Source organism: Urocitellus parryii, chromosome 3 (assembly GCF_045843805.1).
Source record: "Urocitellus parryii isolate mUroPar1 chromosome 3, mUroPar1.hap1, whole genome shotgun sequence".
In the NCBI taxonomy this organism is placed as follows: Eukaryota; Metazoa; Chordata; class Mammalia; order Rodentia; family Sciuridae; genus Urocitellus; species Urocitellus parryii.
The window spans coordinates 116,857,608-116,879,899 of NC_135533.1; the positions used below are offsets into that span (position 1 = coordinate 116,857,608).

The following is a 22,292-nucleotide window of genomic DNA, read 5'->3' on the forward strand; positions in this document are numbered from 1 at the left end:
AGCTAAGTGACTGTTCTGGAGAGGGGAAGGGGATGGTTGAGGGATGAATCAACAAATGGAGGAGGGGGTGGAAATCATGGGACTCTTTCAGTCACCATATATTAACTAAGCACCCAGGTGTGCTAGGCCATGGGCTCCTGATTTCCAGAAAGACAGACATTAGGGCTACAAGATGAAGGAGAATTGGGCTAGGACCCTGGATCATGATTTAGGGGTCCATTTTGATGGGTAGTGATGGGGCAAGACGGAGTGCCTTGGGCTCCTGGGGGCACTTTGGAAGGGTGCTTCAGAAGCTGTAAGTGACGGAGATTTTTATTGTATCCTTTCCTGTCCTTTGAATCTTTGGGTTCTTCCTTTTCCCTGGAACAAATCCCTGGCCCTCTCTGATCCTCTCAGTTTGCCTGAAGTTCAGAGTTTGGGTGAATCAGCTTCTGAAGGCACTCTCAGCTGGAAAATGAATTGTTTAAGTGTGTGACTGCCAGAAGGAGCTGGGTGCCTGGATCCTTGGCTTCAGAAGGTCAGGACAGTTGGCATCAGGGGGATGAGAGGAGTGGAGAATTGTGTGCCCTAAGGGCTGACTCTCAAGAGTTGGAAGACACAGTTTCGCAGCTCCTGTACTTGGGGGATTGAGAATGATGGTGGCATCAAGACCCAACCCACAGCCAGAAGCTGAGTTTGTGCAGTGGGTGGAGGTTGGGCAGGCTGTGGGGATGGGAGGGTGGGGCAGGAAACTGTGGAGACTGGTGTGCACCCCCTGGTGGTGCATCCAGTTTGGGTGGGCCTTGCTGGACTCAGGCTTCTCAATCCAAGTCCCTGCCTTCCCTGTTTAAGACTTAAATGGGATGAGGACCCAGCCTGCGCCACTGGCAGACGAGCTGGCAGGGCTGGGACAGGGATGCTTATTCTTGGTTTGGTGGGTTTTCCAGAAAACCACACTAGGGTAGAGGGCAACTCTCAGCCAGAAGGCATAACACAGGATGGGATAGCAAGAATAGGACAGCAATGGATGGTCACAGGTTAGAGGGAAACCGAGGCACAGGGCCTAAGTGCCTATGGTTTTCTAGCAGCCTCAAGAGGCCTAACTCATGTCTGTCCTCTGCAGAATTCTCTGAGCGGGTGTCAAGTGCCATAGGCACCGGGGAGCTCACCAGGAGGTGACAGACAGAGCCAAGAGCCAGTGAGATGGCAGACGAGGCCTTAGCTGGGCTGGATGAAGGAGCCCTCCGGAAACTGGTAAGTGGCCCCATGACCCCCACTGTGGGGTAGGCACACTAGGCTAGAGAAGCAGGATCAGTCAAAGCTACCTCTCAACTAACAAGAAGAGATGGGGGGAGGGGTCAAGGGAACAAGGCCAAGCTGGTTCCATGTGGCTGATGCAAAGGCCCCTGTGGCATGTGCTGTCTGTGCCAGGTGTTAAAACCTGGTCCCTCCCAGCACCCACCTCCACCCCTTGCCACCACCTGTTTAAACAGTAACTACTGAGGACTTGCCCATGTGCAGTCACAGGTGTGGGCAGGGTGGATCTGCCTCTGCTAAGCAACAGCCTGGACAGTGCCTACCCCTGAAAGCTGTATAACAAAAGTAGCAGCAATGATTAATAATGTCAAGGCACAGTGTGAGGCAGGCTAGGTGCTCAATATATCATCTCACAGAATAGTTACAGTAATTCCAAGAGCCAGCACACTCAGAGAGGTGAAGTCACCTGCCCAAAAGCATGCAGTTAGAAGCAGTACCAAGATCCAAACCCCAAAGAGGTTTATGGGGGACAAAGAATCCTGGGAGAGTCAAGGCTGGAAGAATAAATGAGACAGAAACAAGCTTTGTGGACCCCTATGAGTTCTGTCTGACTTCTGGTCCATCATTTTTCAGTGTCTCAATTTCTTTACCTGTATAATGGGGGGGGGCGGAGGAAGTGTATATGACCACAAAATCTAGGTCCTTGGATTGGCATAGGGGTGAAATGAGGTGTGGGCCCAGATCTTGGGATGGAGGCAGAATGGGTCCCCACCATCCCCTTTCCCAGTTTCTTCCTACCCCTATATACAGAAAGGCTGTGGGGGGACATAGCAAGGAAGTGATATGACCACCAGAGAGCCAGGCAGGTATACCTTGGGGAAGAGCTGGAGTCCCACCCGCTAGTCTCTGACCCTTGTCCAGAGGAGAAAATTAAAGATTTACTTTTCCTATGAGAAGACAAATGACCCACTCCACCCCCGTACTTCAGGGAGTACCCTGAAGGCAGAAGATGGAAGGACTCAGCTAGGCCAGCTACCCAGCACGCAGTCCAACTGCTGCGACCTCCCCAAGGCACTATGCCTGTGAGTCCTCAGACCAGTGCCTTAGACTCTCTCTGAGCGTCTGCTGCCACCAGTCGCCACTACTATGAGCAGCCTGGAAGGGCAGGGATTTGGTTTTTAAAAGTGGCTACTGGTCAGCTCTCCTCTCCTCAGGAAGTCGGAGTCTTAATGGGAGTAGCGGAGTCAGAGCGCTGCAAACAGAGGAAAGCCAGGCCTGGTTCCCGCGAATCCCCATCTCTAGGGGTCCACATTGAGGCTCAGGGTTTTCAAGCCGCCAGCTCCCACTTTCATGTGCGGTTTGGGCACTGGAAGTAGTGTAGGAAGTCATTCAGTACCCTCCCTGGGAGAGGACAAACGAAACCCCGCCCCTTGTCTCAGAACCGTGTTGCTGCCAAAGGTCTTTCCCACCCTGAGACCAGTTCCTCCACCGCCCAGGCGCCCGCCATTTCTGCAACCGGCTGCGGGAGAGTCCCGCCCCGTGCTCCGGCAGGGCCCGGCCCTCGCCGGCCTCGTGGCAGGAACCGGGGCGTCCCGAGCCGGGCTCCTCCCCGCGGGGCCGGGCCTTATAAGGGAAAGTCGGGCTAGCTCCGTCCGCCCTGAACCCCAACCAACTCGGGGACCCGGGCAGCTGCTTCCGGCCTCGGCTCTCGCACATTCCTGAGGACCTGGCGGTGGGCTGCACGGAATGGGGGCGTCTGAGGACATGTGTCCTGCGTGCCCCTCGGCCACATGCCGGACGCCCTCCGCCTCGGTCCTGGGTTCGCACTCTTAATACCCTTGCTGGGTGACCTGAGGAAGCAGCTTAGTTTCTGTGAACCTCTGTTTCCTCTCTGTAGAAGGGGACATTAAAGCCGGCGGCGGCGAGGGGCTTCCTGTCTGGTCCCCCCCTAGGCGCCTAGCGCGACGCGGTTGGGAGACGCGGGGGCGGGCCCTACGCGCAAAGGCGCTTCTGGAGCTTCTGGACATACAGCGCCCCCTGGCGAGACGTCGCTCCACTGCTAGCGGGTCCCGGGTGGGCAACGGGGGCCTTGGGATTAAGCAAATGCCTGGAGAATCTCCTGGGTTTTGCAGGTGGGGAGAATGAGGAACAGAGAGACGCTGGGCCTGTCAGACGACCCCAGCAAGGAAAGCAGAAAGTACCGGGAGCACATCCCCCCGCCCCTCCTTGCAGAGGAGGAAGCACCCTCTTTCCTCCCGGGAGAATTTCACTGGGCAGTTTCGGAAACCCGCCCCATCTCCTTCCCCTTCCCCTTGATGGACAATGGCTCTTTGTACTTCCTTCCCTCCTTCCCTCAGCCCCCTCCACACACAGCGGTTGTGCCTGAGAGGGTGGGGAACACAAGCCATACAACAGAGACACTGTGGACACTGGGCCAACCTTTGCCCACAGGCCCAAAGGGAAGGGTCATGCCAGGGAGTGACCAGTGGAATGAGTTCCATCCCTCAGCCCTACCCCACCCACTTGGGGGAATTAGAAGTTTCCAGTTTCTGGATGGGGACGCTGAGGCACCCAGGGCTTGCAGAAGTGTCCAAGTTACCACATCAGTCTTTTGGGGGACAGACACCCCATCTCTAGAGCCCAGCTCATTGGAAATGGGGACCCAGAAGACAAAGGGCTAGTCACTCTGGACTGTTTATCTTCTGAGTAGCAGGAGCTGAACCTACTAATCACGAAGGTCCCCCATCATTCTCATTCTCCCTCCCTTTGCTATAATAGGCCCCTCAGGCTTACAAATCTCTAAAGGGGTCTCCAAGTTAAAGGGATCCCCAAAATACAGTTCCAGGGCCCTGTAGATTCCCCACCATGACCCACAGACCCTAGCATCACAGTTGTCACAGTCTGGGGCAGGCCCTGGAATCAGAGAGACCTGGGTTCAAATTCTGACTCAGGTAAGCAAATCACTTCTCTCTCAACCTGTTTCCTCTTTTGTCAGATGGAAATAACAATGTATCTAGGATATTTGTGAGGTGAGGACAGTGAGGGCTTATTACCATGTCTGACACACAGATTCTCAGTACACATGTCCTATCTCTCACATTTACCCTCTCTTCTCTCTCCCTCCTAATTGGCTAGAACAAAGGGGGGATGATAATTACTGCATCTGCATATTGCACATGCAGGGGAGTTCTGCTCCATCCCTATCCTCTGCCCTGAGGTGAGGGCCATTGTTTTATCCAGCAAATAAGGAAACAAAAATACAGAGAGGTTAAGGGGTGTGCCCCTCACCACCCCTCCAAGACTAGACTGAGGCTTAGACCCTCCCATACCTCCTCATGAATGTGGAACCTGGAGGGCTCTATCCCCCAAGGCTCTCCCCATTATTTAGTCTAGGATGAATTGGCTCATGGCTGAGTTGGGCCAGCCCACACTCCCTGCTGAAACCTATCTATCTCCAGCTCAACCACACCCCAGCCACCCTGCTCCCCTACTAAGCAGAAAGAAATGATAAAGGGGGAGGCTAAAAAGGAGAAGGAAAGAGGCTTCCTTGGCTCTATCCCCTAATTGGTTTGGGGGATAGGGATAAAAGAATCACCTGCAGGCTGGGGATGTGGCTCAAGCCATAGCACCACTCGCCTTGCATGTGTGCGGCCCAGGTTCGATCCTCAGCACCACATACAAACAAAGATGTTGTGTTTGCCGAAAACTAAAAAAAAATATATATATATATTAAAAATTCTCTCTCTCTCTCTTAAAAAAAAAAAAAAAGAATCACCTGCCTTTGCTTGCTCCTATCTGGCTATCAGACCCCACACTGAAGCCTTTTGCCTTCTTTTTGCCACTTTCCTCCTGGGGCTATGGGCCAGCCTCCTCCCTTGAACTACACATGATCCCTGGGATGGGGCCTCTATCAGGTGGTGCAGGGGAACCACAAGAATTAGCTAGCTCAGTCCAGAGAAGATGTCCTTTTCTGGACCTGGTCAAGAGCTATAGGGCTGAAAAACTGGTGGGAGCACCTGTCTTCCATAGACATCCTCTCTAGGATTCTGGGTAACCCCTAGGGCCAGTTGCCTTATCTCTCTGTGGAGCTTGCCTTCCCTCTCTGGGTTCTGGCTCCTTCAATGGTATCTAGGACTAGGACAATAAGGGGGAAAAATAGCCCCCAGTCAGACAGGTAGCTTGGATTCCTGAGCACTTACCCCTGTTTCTCCATCTGTCAATCAGCAAGGCTATGTTGCTCTGGGACTGAACTGTGGGAGTCTCCCTTGCTCACAGGGGTTCTCCAGCTACCCAAATCACCCTTCCCTCTAGGGACTGTGTTAATGACTCACAGGAATGAATGCTCTTCTGCAGCTGCTCCCTAGTCTTGGGGTTTTGATGAAAGGCTCTCAGAAGTCAAATAACAGGGAGGGGTGCTTGGCTGCTTGGCACCTGACACAGGTGGGCAGCTCATTTACAGTGGGTGCTCTGTGAACCACAATGCATAGCAGGCTGCCCAGGATCCTTGGTGCTGTGAGCTGGGGCTCCCCCTGAGACCTCTGCCCTGGGTGGGTGGTCAGGCACGTGAATGGCTTGGAACAGATAGAGTAGAGACAGGCCATTCATTGTGTCATAGGCAGAGCCGTGGGCAGTTGGTGCCAGCCTTCCATCCCTGATTGCCAAAATGACCCTCACCCACACCTACCCTTGCAGCTAGAGGTCACAGCAGATCTGGCAGAGAGGCGAAGGATCCGCTCAGCCATCCGGGAGCTGCAGCGGCAGGAGCTGGAACGTGAAGAGGAGGCTCTGGCATCTAAACGCTTCCGTGCAGAGCGGCAGGACAACAAGGAGAACTGGCTGCAGTGAGTGGCAGGGTTCGGGGTGGGGGTTACATTGGAAATGCATGTGGGAAGGGAAGAATGCACCAGGGCTCAACTTGTGTATAGGAAGGTGTGAATACAGGTATGTCTATCATCATGGACTATATATTTATGATGATGTCCTTGCCACACTGGTGTGGACAGCATGTCTGAGTGTGTGGTATTAGTTCCCACATCCAGGGGCATTTGTGTATCACTGTATAGCCAGAGAGTCTGCATAGGCAGCTACATATCCCACTGTCAAGGTTCTGGGTACCCTGTCCTGACCCTCCCTTTAGCCCACATCCTCCATGACCTGGCCTTGGCAATGATAGCTACAGTCATAATATCTTTGCAGCTCTCAGCAGCGGGAAGCTGAACAGCAGGCTGCCCTCACACGACTGGCAGGGCGGCTGGAGTCTATGAATGATGTGGAGGAGTTGACCACACTGGTATGACCCAGGGCAGGGGATGGGGACAGGACTGGGACAGGGCAGGTGAAGCACCTTGACTCTCCAGCCTAAAACCCATGACCTGCCTCTCATTCTCAGCTGCGAGGTGCTGGTGAGTACGAGGAACGCAAGCTGATCCGAGCTGCCATCCGCCGTGTACGGGCTCAGGAGATTGAGGGTATGTGCCCTTTCCTGGCTCCACCGCTGCCCTGCTGTGTGCTGCCTACAGCACCTCCCAGCCACTCGCCTGACACTTGCCTCTGCCCTTCCAGCCGCCACTGTGGCTGGGAGGTTGTACAGCAGGCATTCCAACAGTGGCTCTGGAGAAGACAGCAAGGGGCGGGCAGCATACAGGCTGGAACAGCATAAGGTAAGGCGCACGGCCATGGTAGAAGGGGGACTCAGTGTCTTGTGCCCACAGATGCCAACATTACAGAGCTCCTGTTTGTCTGCTACACTGGTGTTTGACTGTTAAGGGAGGACCCCAGGCTGTGTTTGCAGACACTGGAGCTCTCAGGCCTCTGCCCATTCTCTCAGGCAAATTCCAGCCAAGTGTCCTCTACACCAGACTTTGTTTCTAACCAGGCCTTCCTCTCAAAGCCAACCTGTCTACACTGCTCCCAAGTTTCTGCCCCTTCCCCATTACCATTCTTATTGATACATAGGTACCTCTCCTACCTTCACTCCTACTTTCTAACCCCATTCCTGCCATCCAGCCTGCACCTAGCAGCCAGAGGGATCTCACAGAAATGCAAACCTGACCCTGGTGATGTTACCTCCCCTCCTTAAACCCATCCCAAGCTGCCCCTTACCCTCCAGACAGCCTGCATCCTTACCTTGATTCACCCAGGGCCTGTGTGTCAGATCCCAGCAAACTGTTGGAATACTGTTCAGAGTCAGAGCTATCTGTTCTCCAGGAGTGCTGGTAAAGTCAGGCCGTGTAGATTCCCTAAATGACCAGCAGAGGCCGCTGGGTCACCGGTCCGGGCAGGTTTCTCTACCTATTCACTGATTAAATAGGCTGAGTGAGGGTCAAGGGGCTTTGCTCCAGGGATCTATTAGGGCCAGGAATCCCCAACAGGTCTTCTGCCATTTCCAACCACTGACATTAGGATCTGGTCCTCTCTGAACCACCTTTGGCTAGGCAATGCCAAGAGACTAGAAAGTAAGGATGAGAGATATCCCCATTCTTGTGCAGGTGTCCACAGGAAGCTGTGCTCAGCTCCTCTACTTTTATGCCCTTGCCTTGGGCACCTGCCAGCCTTGCCCTCCATGGGTAGGGATAGCACTCAAGGTAGGAAAGTCTTGGTTGAATCCTATGGGTCCCCCACAGGTATCAGAAGTCAAAGAACAGGAGCAGCAGGCAGAGGTCCCAGAGCCAACCCCAACTCCCGAGGGGACCAGCCAGGATATAACCACAGTGACACTCCTGCTGAGAGCCCCACCTGGGGGCACACCTAGCTCATCAGCCTCACCCGACAGTTCACCTACCACTGCTTCTCCTGAGCCTTCACTGGAGCCTGCTGGAACCCAATGCCCTGCTGCCGAGGCTCCAGGCAGCCCTGAGCCACCTCCTAGCTCTTCGGGAACCCCTAGACCTGATTCCCCCGAGTCACCAGCCACCCTCAGCACTGAGGGGCAGGTGGTCACCAAGGTGAGTCTGGAACAGGAATGGGATGCCAAGCAAATGAGATCCATCTGGAATCAGCCCTGCTTATATCATGTCTCCTTGCAGCTCCTGCCTGGGCCCACAAAGCCTCCTGCCACCCAGAGCCCCACCAGAGGTCCTTCCAATACAAAAAGAGCAGGTGAGGGTTCCATCAGGGATAGCTACAGGCATCTGCCTTTCCCTGCCCCAGACTCCCTTTCCCTGACTGTAGAATGCACTGATGCCTGGATAGCTGCAGCCTCCTCAGGTTTAGGCAATCCCTGACTGCCCCTGAGGTGTCCCCGCCCCTGGCCAGGCCCACCCCTGCCACCCATGGCCAGAGGCCTCCCTGCAGCCTTGAAAGGCAACGGGCCTCAGGCACATTCTTTTTCCCAATAAGGGAGTGCGCCCATCTCCCAGCCAGAGCCATGGGCAGTGCTGGCCAGGGGGGCTGTCCCCTATCCCCATCAGTAGGGAGGATCTAGACACCATTCCTCCAGCTCAGGTTTAGCCCTGGCCCCCAGAAGTGTCCCAAGTCACCCTGGGGTCAGGGTAGGAGGCAAGGGAAGTGACTGCCTATGGGAGAGATGTGGCTGAGTAGGAAGGCCTTAGCACTGGATGATACAGGAGGGGGTGGGGAAGTTTGGGGTACACAAAGGGGTTGAGAGGCTTGGGAGATGTAGAGGAAGGGAATATAAGAAATGGATCCCTTCCAATTCACTCTTCTTTCTCTTCCCGGGCATGGCTGCCACCTACTCCTGAACCTGCCAGATCTGGCTAGCCCCCGACCCTGCCAACGCTCTGTATCTGTGCTGAGCCCCCACCAGCCAGCCCAGAACCAAGGTACTACCTATTCTCAGCACCCCAGGATCTGGGAAGTCCCTGTCCCACTTAGCCACTAACAGCCCTCCTATCCTTTCTAGAGTCCACTCCCCTTGCCAGCGGACCTTCTCCATTCCAGCGGGCTGGCTCTGTGAGGGACCGCATTCGCAAGCTCACATCCAATTCTCCTACAGCTGCCAGGCTCCAGGATGGCCCACCCCGGGCAGCTTTAGGTTCCCCGACTCCCACAAAGCTCCTGGGCCCCTCCTTCATCAGCACCACCCCTGCTGCCTCCTCTAACAGCTCCTCCTCTCAGGGCCCCAGTGACACCTCCTCCCAGCTCAAGCAAAGAGGAACAGCCCAGCCCCTGGCCCAGCTTCGGAGCTGCCCCCAAGAGGAGGGCCCAAAGGGGCGGAGCTTGGCTGCCAGGTCCCTTGAAAACAGAGCAGGGGGGCCTGTGGCCTGTTCAGAGGAACCCAGTACCCAGCTGCCCGTGGCCGTCGGTATTGCTGAGCCAGGGAGCAGTATGAAGACTACATTCACCATCGAGATCAAGGATGGCCGTGGCCAGGCCTCCACAGGCCGGGTGCTGCTGCCCACAGGCAACCAGAGGGCAGGTAGGCCTCCCCACCATCTCCCCACTACTGGGGGTGAGTGCCTGAAGTTACCCAGCTCTGCATAGAGGACAGGTGCTGTGGCCAAGGCTCAGGGTATCTCCAAAGGGTGCACTGGGAACAAGAGCGCCGCCAACCTTGGTTGGCACAACCATCATCCCACCAGTTCCTGACAGCAGCCCTTCTCCCTACCCAGAACTGACACTGGGGCTGCGTGCGCCCTCCACGCTCCTCAGCACCAGCAGTGGGGCTAAGAGCACCATCACCCATGTCAGCAGCCCTGGGACCCTGTCGCGCTTGGGCAGTGTTACTCATGTCACCACCTTCAGCCACGCTTCCCCTGGTAGCCGAGGAGGCTGCAGCATTAAGGTGAGCTCTTCTTCATCCCACCAGCTCACCATCCATCATGTCAAACTGCTTAAGGTCATAGGGATTGCAGGTTTTCTCTCCTTCCCCTCTATACATACCTAGAAACTGAGGCTCAGAGAAGGAAAGTTGTTACAGTTGTTACAGCAGATTCATTAGCCAGTTGGTGACCAAGCTAAGACCAAATTCTAGTGTATCAGCCACCAGGCATACCAGAAGCTCATTTAATACTGATCTTAAGCTTCCTACTTGCCGAACTCTGGTCTTTAGTCCAGAATTTGTTGATTTCATTCCTAATGAACAGATAGGAAAACTGAGGCTCAGAGAGGATGTTAGGTCTTTGCCCCGCTTTCTGTGGCAGCCCAGTGACCCTGTTCCCACCCAACACTAGACATCAGTCCTGAGGTGTAGAGCTGCTCATGAGCTGATCCAAGATCAGCCTGACCCATTAGAAGATTAGAGATTAGTGATTAGCATCTGCGTCAACCTCCCTGTGGGGGTTGGGCAGAAGCATTGATGGGGGACAGACAGGAGGGGGAGTGGGCACCAGTCGGCGAGGCAGCAGCCTAGCAGGTGCCACGGGAACTGAATACACTGCATCCTTCCATTATTCATTCCTAAGCCTGGGATCAACTGGCTAGGAGCTCATTTGGGGAAGGGATCCTCAGCAGGCCACCCAGCTGCCCAGGTAATACCCTGTATGCCTAACCAGAAACTGGATGGGGCTTTGGTTGAGGTGAGATGGCTATAGCCAGCTCTGTGTCTTCTCAGAAATGACAGGGAAAGAGTCAAGACAATAATTCATCTTTGTCCAACATCAAGACCAGTGCTGTCTGCTAAGAAATTGGGGTGGGATGTCAGGAGGGAGTGGATGTAGCTGAGACCCTTGAGTGGATAGAAGATGCTACAGTGAGAGTTGGATCTTGCACTGCCAACTCACCTCAGTTTCCCCACATAGGGGAACAGATAGCATATCTGTAATGCACTTGCTTAAAATTTGTGATTGGATCTGAGCACCATGGGCAGGCTAGGGTCCATTTATCTCAGGGCTGTAATACTTATTACAGTTGTTATAGTAGGTTGCTCAAAGTCCAGTCTTCTTGTGCCTCCATTTTCCCCATCTGTCCAAGGATTTCTAAAATGGAATCGCATGAGGGCAAAGGCATATTGGCTCTAGAGTCTAGCAAATAGATCCTTACAGTTAATGTATATGGTGGTTCGAATAGCCCTATTCCCTGCTCCCTGCCTCAGTTTCCTCATCTGTGAGGCATGGGATCCTGGTCTCATTAATCCTTCAGAACACATGCAGCCTTGCTGTGCTTGTGGTCTGTGATCTGTGCAGGGCTAGGGCCAGGCCTGGCGGTCAGCCTACTTGGACAGGCCACCCCTCCCCCATTGTCCCCACTACAGAGGAGCCCAGAATAGGTTTCTATTTGGGCTGCAGCTCCAGCTGGCTGGTGGTGAGCTGGGAGGCCGGCAGGGGAGGGGCAGGCCTGCTGCCCTTGCCTTCGCCCTCAGCAGCAAAGACTCTGATTCTGCCAGCCATAGAGAGCAGTCCCTGCTACTGTCCCACCATTACACCCCTTAGAGTTTTATCCCGCACTATGCCGGGGGTACCAGGGCCTGGGCCTGAGATGTCTGCAGCCCTCGAGGAACGGTTGGGCCAGGCTTTGGAGGAGCTGCAGGCGGTGGCTGAGGCAGGCCGGGCGGCAGTGACCCAGGCAGCTGAGGCAGCTGTAGCCGCCATGGAGCCTGTGGCCCAGACGGCTGAAGAGTTGCGGGCTGAGACAGCGGCACTGAGCCGGCGGTTGGATGCCTTGAGCAGGCAGGTGGAAGTGTTGAGCCTTCGGCTGGGGGTCCCACTTGTGCCGGATCTTGAGCCTGAGCTGGAACCCAGTGAACTGCTCCTGGCTGCTGCCGACCCCGAGGCCCTCTTCCAGGCAGCTGAGGATGCCGGGACCCCAGTGGCCCACCCGCCTGCCTTCAGCACCCGCCGCTGCTCCTCTGCCGGCCCCACCCACAGCAGCAGTCTTGTAAGTCCCTCTCAGCTGGTGGGTGTGGGTGGTTTTGAGGTAGGTCCTGCCTCTGCTAAGTGACCTTAGGTGTGCTATCACCTCCTCTGAGCCTCAGTTTACCTATCTATACAGGAGACCAGGATAATAGTGCTCCAAGATCAGGACAAGAGGGCACCAGATTCACCCTGAGGCATATGCTCTCCGCAGCTGCCCTGGCATCCCCTGGCATGGCCATGGCCCAGCCCCACCCCAACCCCCACACTCCAGCCAGGCTGAGCCTCCCTGAAACAGCTGCCACCTCAGCTCTCCTTACCATTATGGCAGATAGAGAGGCCCTGCCAGATAGGGAGAAACTGTATTAGTTGGGCTGGGGCCTTGACTTCAATAATAAGGAGATGTCTTGGGAAGAGTGGGAGTTAGGTCAGGGCTGGAGGCCCTTAAAGGATGGTTTCTAGCAAGGGTGGGATAGTGGGAGGAGGGATTCAGAAGAGAACTTCAGTGAGGTCTTGGCTTAGAGCAGCCCCAGTCAGATACCTTGTTAGGAGCCTGCAGGCCCTGATCCAACCCCCTTGGCAAAGGAAGATGGGATATGTGCCGCCTGGGTACTGACCCAGTGTCCCAGGTCTCAGGAGCTGCAGGATGCAAAAGAACTGTCCTGGGAAAGGGCTGGAAATAAAACAGCAAAAGGAACTCAAGTTCAGAAGTTATACTATCTTTATCTCAGATCCCAGGTTGCATCACATTTATAGAAGGACTATAAATCATTCAGCTGCCCTCAGCCTCAGTTTTCCCTTCTGTTGAATAGGGACAATAAAATCCCTAGTGTTTATACAAATGCTTGTTATTGAATAGAAATCATTATTATGCCACTACCACTTGGGTTTAATATGATTATGGATATGTGGGAAAGCATACACCAAAACTATTAGTTTCTCTTCAATGAGGCTGACACCACCATGGCCATCCTGGAGCAGGCAGACTGGCAGACTACTGGTTATTTCCAAGGCTGTGCCAGCAACCCCAGGATATGGCCCTCTAACCACTGTGGACATCGTGAGTTTCATCCTTACCTAAAGGCCATGCTTTCCCCCACCCCAAAGATGGAGCCAGAACCAGCGGAGCCCCCTTCTGCTGCAGTGGAAACAGCCAATGGTGCTGAGCAGACTCGGGTAGACAAAGCACCAGAAGGGCGGAGTCCTTTGAGTGCCGAGGATCTGATGGCCATTGAGGATGAAGGAGTCCTTGACAAGATGGTATAATAGATCTGGTGGGTTAGGGGTTGGTAGTAGGTGGGAACGTGCCAGTAGACAATGACACTTTTATTTGCAGCTGGATCAGGCCACAGATTTTGAGGAACGGAAGCTCATCAGGGCTGCACTCCGGGAGCTCCGACAAAGGAAGAGAGGTAGAGAGTCAGGTTTCCTACCCTAGATCCAGCTACTCCATTCCCCAGCTGCTTCCCTCACTCTGGGGTCCATTTATGGATGCTCAAGCTTATATAACTACCCTACCCAGCTTCGCCTTTTCTAGACCCAGCTGTTCCCTTGCTTTCTTCCCCTGGATTTGACTGATCCCTTCCCTAGCTGCTTTTTTCCCCTGGCCATTCCAATCAGCATCCCTTCTCCTTCCTAGACCCAGTAACTCCCTCCCTCAGCCATACTTTCCTTGGATCCAGTTGTTTCTCTAAGTACAGTCAATATTTCCCTGAGGGGCTGGGAATATAGCTCAGTTGGTAGAGTGCTTGCCTTGCATGCACAAGGCCCTGGGTTCAATCCCCAGCACTGCCCAAAAAAATTTAAAAAAAAAAACTATTTCCCTGAATCCAGATACTCTTTCCCTGAGCTGTTTCTCTCTCCCAGAGGTCCAGTGACAGCCACCTTAGTCTCTGCCTCCATCCAGCTTCCCCTTTCCTGAACAAATCTACTTTCTCTCCCTGTTACTCCTCACTGAACACAGCTATTCTTTGCCTCAGATTCTAGATTCCTTACTTCTCCAGATAGTTTCAATTACTCCTTTTCTAAATCTAGCTGCTTCCTCCAGGGCCTACTGACAGCCACCCAGCCTCTATCCCCACTTATCTAGTTCTTTTTTAGGCCCAGTTAACCCCCTTCAGTAGCTCCTTCCCAGTTACTTTTTCCCTGGATCATATTGCTTCTCAAATGCCTCCAATCACTCTCTCCCTGGACCTAGATAATCCTTCCTTCAGCTGCTCTTTTCCCCACCTACAACAAATTGATGGCCCAGTCAGACTGTTTAGTCAGCTACTCCCTCTCTAATCTAGATGCTCCCTTCTGACTCAGCTGTGCATTCCTATAGAAACTTCTTTCTTGGATCCAAAATATGCTTTTGAGATCAGTTATTCTGTATTCCCTAGTTTCTGCCTGAGTCTACTCCCCGAAATTCATACCCCACTCCCTGCCAAGTTACAGCTGCCCTCCCACCCCAGCTACTCCTAGAGAGGCCCCTGTAGACTTAGACTGTGTCATTATTGTTTCTAACAAGCTGCCCTCCACTCCATTTTGTGTGCCCTGTGTGCCTGTGCACATGTGCCGTGTGGGCACTGGGTGGCCCTTCTGGGTATGCATGGGGCATCCCCAACCCAGACCAGAGGGAAAAGGAGCGGGAACGGCGGCTGCAGGAGGCACGGGCCCGACCAGGGGAGGCCCGAAGCAACACAGCCACAGAGACCACCACAAGGCACAGTCAACGTGCAGCCGATGGCTCAACTGTCAGCACTGTTACCAAGACTGAGCGGCTAGTCCATTCCAGTAAGGGACCGAGTGGGACTTGGGGCTCAGGGTGGGAATAAATCCTCCCACTGAACTCCTGTGCCTCTAATACCCTTCCTCTCATCTACCTCTCCAGATGATGGCACACGGACAGCCCGAACCACCACAGTGGAGTCAAGCTTTGTGAGGCGCTCGGAGAGTAAGGCTGCCTAACGTGGCTCTGTGCCTGCCACTTGCCTCCTTGTCTCCTCGTCTCCTCGCCGCCTCAGGCTCTTCCTCAAGCACTGTCCGTCTTCAGCTGTGCTCTCACTTTCTCTTTTCTACCTGTGGTTATCACCATCTTCCTGTCTCTTGATATTCCACCCAGGGCCTCTCACCTCACTGTATTCTTCATTTTTTGCAGATGGCAGTGGTAGTACCACAGTGCAAACCAAAACTTTCTCCTCTTCCTCCTCTTCATCCAAGAAAATGGGCAGGTGAGCTTGGTGTGTCCCATACCACAGAGGAATCAGTGCCACAGGGTACCTCACTTCATACCCATTCTGCAGATGGGTAGACTGAGATGCTGTGAGGTGACAGGTGTATAGCCAAGAAGGGACAAAGTGGGAGTCAGACTTGCATTGTGGTCTCACTTAATTCTCAGCCACACCATGGTGGGAAGATAGATGTTCTATGACACTAGAGGTTTGCTTAGAGTCCAACACCTCTGAGTGGCAGCAATAACATTGAACCCTCAGAGAAGCCTGCCTATCATACTGAGCTGCCTCCTGGCACTGCCACTTCCCATTGTCTACAAACTACCTCCCAGGTCACAGAGCACCTTTATACCTTAGTTCTGTGAGTGGGTGGGTAAATTCTCATGTTACAGAAGAGGTCAGAGTTGGCAAAACTGGGAGTGGATTAGAATCCAGTCCAGGGACTCTGAATCAAACCTGCATCTCTGTCTCTCTGCATTCAAGTTCCAGCTCTGAATTCCCTCTGAAATCTTAGGCAAAGTGCTGCCAAGGTCCTCAGTTTCTTCATCTTAATTGGTAATAGCATGTGTCCCTTTCTCCCTTTGTTAAACTTAAAATGGTACATAGGAAGGCTGAGTATGTAATCTAAAAACAGAATACTTGTCTAGCATAAAGAAGACCCTCGGTTCTATCCCCAGCACTGAATGAATGAATGAATGAATAATAAATAAATAAATAAAGTAGCACACAGAAAAGGCTCAAGGGACATGAGCTATTATTTTCGGCATTATTATTATTATGCTGATAATTTTTATTACTTGATAAATGGGCCTATAACTTGATAAAATAATGAATCTTCTCAGGTAATTCCTGGGAGCCAAGTCTGATCAAAAGACCCTGGCTCCCATCTTCCTATTTTTGAGCCACCGTGTACTCTGTAAAATGGGTGTTTAAAGAGCTCAGTTGGTAGAGTGCTTGCCTTGCATGCACAAGGCCCTGGGTTCAATCTCCAGCATCACCAAAAAAAAAAAAAAAAAAAAAAAGAATGCTGCTTCTGGGCTGGGGAGATAGCTCAGTGGTAAAGCACCTGCCTAGCATGCATGAGGCCCTGAGTTCAATTCCCATCACCACATAAAAAAATAAATAAATAAACAACAGTAAAAAATGATATTAAAAAAAAAAAAGAATGCTACTCCCTCACTGGTTGGAATTGCAGGTGGTAGAGACACGGAGATCCTGGTGCACAATAAGATCCATTCCTCAGCAAGCAGTGGCAGAGGCTCAATGTGGTCCTCTTCCAGCTCCATAATTTGCCACCCCATTCAACCCTCCAGCATCTTTGACCGAGAGGATCAGGCCAGCCCGCGGCCTGGTAGCCTGGCCGCACTGGAGAAACGACAGGCAGAAAAGAAGAAAGAGCTGATGAAAGCACAGAGTCTGCCCAAGACATCAGCTTCCCAAGCACGCAAGGCCATGATTGAGAAGTTGGAGAAAGAAGGTGCCACGGGGTGAGCAGCAGAGGGCCAGGGTTGGGAAGTGGAAGTTGGGCTTGGTGACCACATGTTGGGGGGGATGGGCGGGTCCAGGGGGCAGGTAGAACAGGAATGAACTGTGATGGGAAGGGTCTGAACATCATAGAAAACAGGGCCTGGGGGTCTGTCAGGTGGGTCCACCGAGGTGGTGACCTATAGCCTTGTGACCTTGCTCCAACATGGCTCCCACAGCAGCCCTGGCGGACCTCGTGCAGCTGTGCAACGCTCCACCAGCTTTGGTGTCCCCAATGCCAACAGCATCAAGCAGATGTTGCTAGACTGGTGCCGAGCCAAGACCCGTGGCTATGAGGTGAGCCCAGCAGCCTCCTCAGACCCCAGCTTATCACCTCCTTCTTTAGAAAACTCACTCCCCTCTGAGTTTCCACAGCTTCTAGCAGTGAATATGGAAAGCCTTCTGCAATGAGGATCTGAGAGAGAGGACACATGACATGTCCTAGATCCCAGAATAAGGATTAAGTAGCAGGGCCTAATGAGAGCCCCTTGCTGGGTGGGCATGGCTCAGGGCCCAACCCAACTCTTGAAGCCTTCACCCTGTTGCACTGTGGAGGGTGTTGGGTAAATTTCTCCAAGTGAGGAAAGGAGTGATGGAGGCATGACCACTGCCTTAGCTGGGTGGCACTGGGCCTCTCCATAGCTCCATCCCCCTAAATTACAGACATGGGAGTAAACAGACTGGGTTGGAAGAGGCTTGTGTTCTGAGTACTCACCTGTTGTGCAGACCTGAGCAAGCTATTGAGCCTAGGTCTGGAGTGCCAAAACACTAAAGGATAGTGGGCATGGAGGAATTGCCCCCAGGGTCCTGACCAGTCCTTCTACCTCCCATAGCATGTGGACATCCAGAACTTCTCCTCCAGCTGGAGTGATGGAATGGCCTTCTGTGCCCTAGTGCACAACTTCTTCCCTGAGGCTTTCGACTATGGGCAGCTTAGCCCACAGAACAGGCGCCAGAACTTCGAGGTGGCCTTCTCATCTGCTGAGTAAGTGTGGGCCCCAGCCCTGCTGGTGTCAGCTGGGCTCAGCTGACTCAAGACCCTCTGGAGCTGGCCAGCCACACTGTGGGTCTGTGGCTGAGATCCCCTTCCCCAGAAAGTCCCCTTCCTCCTCTGCCCCTACCCACCTGCTCCTGAGTGTGCCAGGTGCCCGTCGGAAGGAAGGAGCTACAGGTCCACCTACCAGCCCAGGCCAAAGCCCTCCAGGTGGCCTTGTCCATATTTCCTCCCTCCTCCTTCTACCCGTTCTCCCTCCTTTCTCCCTTTCTCTGTCCTCCTCTCTTCCCACTATCACCAGAGCTTCCTGCTCCCACGGGGTCCTGGCTGGAGATTCCAAAAGGAGGCTCCTGGCCCGGGCACCGTGCCCGTGCAGCCTATATAGGTGCTGCCAAAGACTTATATAGGACATCAGCAAGCCCTCCACTTTGGAATCGTTGCCCCTTCTGCTCACTTCACTCTCAGCACCCTCCTCCATCTTTCCGTCTCTTCCCTTCTCTTTCTGGTTCCCACCAGATTTCTTCCTCCTCCTCCCTCCACCTCCTCTCACGCCTCCCTCACCCCCACTCCCTGGGGCACAGCCCTCCTCTCTGACCATGGCGCCAAGCCATTGCCCCCCCACCCTGCGTTCCCGCTTGCCCCAAGAGTTCTCTGCACCTGTGACTGGTTTTGCCCCCCCCACCCCTGTCTGCATTGCACACCATTAGTGATGGGTAGTGAGCGGCACGTCCACAATTGGGAGGGGGCATGCGGGGGGCTGGCAGACTGCAGCACCAAGAATGAAACTGAACTCATGTCTCTATGTGTGTGTGTATGTGTGTGTCTCTCTGTTCTCCCTTCTCTCTTCTTGGCCTCTTCCCCCTCTTCCCCAACTGGGCCCTTGCCCCCTGCCCCTTCCCGGCCCCCTACCCTCCCCAGGACCCATGCGGACTGCCCGCAGCTTCTGGATACAGAGGACATGGTGCGGCTTCGAGAGCCTGACTGGAAGTGCGTGTACACGTACATCCAGGAGTTCTACCGCTGTCTGGTCCAGAAGGGGCTGGTAAAAACCAAAAAGTCCTAACCCCTGCTTGGGGCCCCACGGTGAGAAACGCCGCCTCTCCCACCTGCCCTGTTTCAACTGGAATCTGCTCATCGGGGCTCAGAGTGGGGCCCGGGGAGGTGGACGGGGCATTGGGGAATGTTGGAGGGCCCTTATAAAAGGCAGAGGGTGCAGACAGGATCCTATCTTTGATAGTTCAGGGCCTAGCAGGTGAAACCATTATTCATAGTCAGCAATGACCCAGGTGAGTGGAATTATGATGGGGAAAACCCAAGGGAGGCTCCTGATACAGGCTGCAGGTCCAGAATGACTATCTGACCAAAGTGCAAAATAAGCTTGGATTTGTACAACAATTTCAGGCTAAAGAAGGGAGAAAGTTTCCGGCAGAGGGGGTGGGGTGAGAGAGATGGAGAGGATGGCACACCCCAGAAGGAAGGGAGCTTGAGTCTGAATGTAAGGATGGAGGAAAGGGCCACAGGCAGGAATTTGAACTTCTTCCTGAGGATAAGAAGAGTCCTAAAAGATTTCTGAACTGAGGAAGGATAGTTGTAGGCAAGTCAGTATTCTAGAACAATCCTCAAATGAGGCCTGAGATGGACTAAATGCTGAGACCAGTATAAAAAGTACAGGGTACAGGCTTCCTGATCTGCAAGGAAGCAGGAGGGTCAGTGTGGATCCTGAAGAGTTGGTGGAGTACTCCAAGGTGTGAAGTTTGGGAATAGGGCCAATTACAGGAAGGTGTTTCTGGCTGAATGTCCTGGATTCCCCAAGCTAGCTATGGCATATCCTCTCTTGTCATTTTATTTCAGGGCCACAGTAGAGAATTCAGATTCTAATTAACTGCCTCATTACATATAGGAGCTCAGAGCTGGGAGAGGTAGGCTTAGAGGGTTTCCAGGGGTGAGGGTTTAAATCCGAGCTGAGGTCAGAAAGTGGGGCTCCAGATTCCCCATTTAGTGGCTCTTTTCTGTGTCCCACCACTGTTTTCCTATCCATTTTGTAGACAGAAGTAAAACCAGAGGTCCAGAGAGAGCAAGGGGATTGCCTGAAGTAATGAGTCAGGGAGAAAGCCAATAGGGTACACTCAGAGAGGCCCTTTCAGGTTTGCAGTCATTGTGGAGGGCAGCCCACATATGCACATACATACTCAGGTGCAGGTAAGAGGAAGATGGGCTTGATTCTGTCTCCAGGTCATATATGGACTTGGGAACTGCTGCCCAGCAGGCCAGCCTGGAGGGAGAGGGGCCTACTGCAGCCTGATCCAGTTGGAAAGTGTGACTCAGCTATGCTGTTGCCCCAGTTGCCTGGTGTTTGGCCTGTCACTGGGGCAGCCTGAGCCCTAAGCCGTGCACCCCAGTGTAAACAATGGCTTTATAAGGTCTCCAGGGAAGGCACCAGGGGCGGGAGGGGGCTCCAGGTTGGGGGAGGGAGGCCAGGATCCCCGGGAAGATAGCCCAGCTGGAAGAAGCTTCAGAGAAGAGGCTGCTTCTGTTCCATGGTGCAGCTGGGGAAACAAGCCCCATGTGGGACAGGGATGACCCTAAGGGCACATAGCACATTAGCAGCAGAGCCAGGAACCTTTCACTCATCTTTAAGTGTTTTCAAGATCTGAAATGAGGTAGGGAAAGGCTATACTGTCATAAAGAGGAAAAAACAGAGTCACAGAACAGGTCAAGGCCTTATCTAGTATCCACAGATGATTTAGGGTATAATCTGGACTGAAACAGGTTTTCTGCCTCCCGGGCTTCTTCCTTGAAAGAGTCTCAGGTGAGCTGAGAATTGGCCCGAGTGTGTCTGCAAAGGTACAAGACGGGAGGTGGTCTTGGGCTGTCTTGTGTCTTGGAAACAGGATCAATCCTTCCCATGTCTTCCCTGCCAAAGCAAACTTATTCAGCAACGTTGACCAAGTGCTTACTATGTGCCATACATGGAAGATGGGAGGAAATAAGGCAGGAAAGGCCTTGCTTTGGGAGAGAGGGGGAAACAGAGCCAGAGACTCCAGCTTTACAGCTCTGGAGTTGTCAGTTGCATCGTAGTCACAACCTATTCACCCCAGAGCACAAAAAGGGCTCCTGCAATAGGGAAAATAGGGCTTTACTCAGGTGCCTAAACTGTCAGGTCCAGCCCTACATCTACTGTGAGGCTTTCAACAAACAAGGGGCAGCCCTGACTCCTAAGCAAACAACTCCTCTGGTCTGTGACTCAGTTTCCCTATCTGTAAAGTGCAACTTGCACTCTGAAGGATGGTCCAGTTCAACTCTGAGCATGTTGTAGATAGTCCATTGGTATTGGTTGGAACCCTCATTTGTGCCCCCTTCTCTACCCAAGGCAGATGATTAGGGTGCAAGAACCCCCCACACACACTCGCTGGGTGTGATGGTGCACGCCTATAATCCCAGCAACTTGGGAGGCTAAGGCAGAAGGATTGTAGTTTCAGGCCATCCTGGGCAACTTAGCAAAATTTAAAATAAATGAATAAATAAAGGCCTGGGATGGTAGTTCAGTGATAAAGCATCCCTGGGCTCAATCTCCACTACTGAGGCAGGAGGAGGAAGAACCCCCACTGACACACACCATACACAAGTGCACATGCATATACATACACACACACTTCTTGGCCTCCCTTTCCAGCAGCAGGGTTATCCCTGGAGCATGGATAAGAGAATCCTTAGGCTGCTTGACAGTAAGTACCAGATCAGGAAGCTGACAGAAAATTATCAGGGCCCAAAAATCCTAGCCATGAAATGATTTGTCAATGATGACACCCCTCTGTGTGCAATGGTCCAGCTCAGAGGCTTTTACCCACTCGAGTGTGTTAGTGAGGGTGAGCAGGAGACTTAAAGGTCTGGAGTCAGGAACTCCCCAGTTCTGAAGGGCTGGTAAAAGAGACCCACAACCTGTTTGGGGTGGGGCAGGCTCTGTCCCCATCCCCACCCCTCAATCTCCTCTACCTGCCTAGTGTAATATGGGTAGTGTTATCTCTGGGATTGGGCTGGTGGGACCAGGGCTTCTTGCGCTCCAGGAAGGCTTTTTCCCCAATCTATGAACAGTAGAGTTTATGAAAGACCAATAGGCTGCAGCAATGAAAAGACCTCGGGTAGAGGGGCATCACAAAATGTGGGCTGGTGCTGACAAGAATCCCGGTACCCGCTCCCTGCAGGATGCTGGTGGACTGCGTGCCCTTGGTGGAGGTGGAGGACATGATGATCATGGGCAAGAAGCCCGACCCCAAGTGCGTCTTCACCTACGTGCAGTCGCTCTACAACCACCTGCGGCGCCATGAGCTGCGCCTGCGTGGCAAGAATGTTTAGCTGCACCGCCCGCACCGCCCGCCCGCAGCAGGTTGCCGCCCCCACCCTCCAGGCACTGTCTCCTCCCTGTGCTCCCGCCCACCGCTGCCTTGTCTGTCGCGACACCCTCCTCTGCATACACACGCGTTTTGATAAATTATTGGTTTTCAACGATCCTGACTGCCTCTCTTGGGGGAGGGGGCCGAGCTGCGAATTATCCCTGGATGGGCCCAATTCCCGCAGCCA

The 22,292-nt window shown here is 53.4% G+C and overlaps 1 protein-coding gene and 1 non-coding gene across 3 annotated transcripts; both read left to right on the forward strand.

Annotated features, from left to right (window-relative positions):
- The first annotated feature begins 1,167 nt into the window (after nucleotides 1–1,167).
- Nucleotides 1,168–22,220, forward strand: Smtn (smoothelin). 2 transcript variants are annotated; one of them, XM_026408898.2, is made up of 20 exons: nucleotides 1,168–1,233; nucleotides 5,929–6,077; nucleotides 6,433–6,526; nucleotides 6,626–6,704; nucleotides 6,799–6,896; nucleotides 7,860–8,180; nucleotides 8,262–8,334; nucleotides 8,946–9,017; nucleotides 9,098–9,613; nucleotides 9,807–9,979; nucleotides 11,917–12,009; nucleotides 13,092–13,244; nucleotides 13,321–13,396; nucleotides 14,595–14,759; nucleotides 14,857–14,919; nucleotides 15,124–15,196; nucleotides 16,510–16,683; nucleotides 16,900–17,017; nucleotides 17,554–17,705; nucleotides 21,917–22,220. In XM_026408898.2, exons 1-20 carry the CDS (start codon nucleotides 1,183–1,185, stop codon nucleotides 22,065–22,067), a joined length of 2,844 nt encoding a protein of 947 aa, XP_026264683.2. In that variant the 5' UTR covers nucleotides 1,168–1,182; the 3' UTR covers nucleotides 22,068–22,220. The 2 variants fall into 2 exon arrangements, with proteins under 2 accessions (XP_026264683.2, XP_077652159.1); XM_077796033.1 differs by lacking the exons at nucleotides 1,168–1,233; nucleotides 5,929–6,077; nucleotides 6,433–6,526; ... (7 more) ...; nucleotides 14,595–14,759; nucleotides 14,857–14,919 and adding an exon at nucleotides 18,633–18,797 and having other exon boundaries at nucleotides 11,429–12,009; nucleotides 21,917–22,005.
- Nucleotides 13,706–13,779, forward strand: Trnaa-ugc (transfer RNA alanine (anticodon UGC)). The gene has a single exon. It is a non-coding gene; the product is annotated as a tRNA-Ala (tRNA).
- Nucleotides 22,221–22,292: the final 72 nt, after the last annotated feature.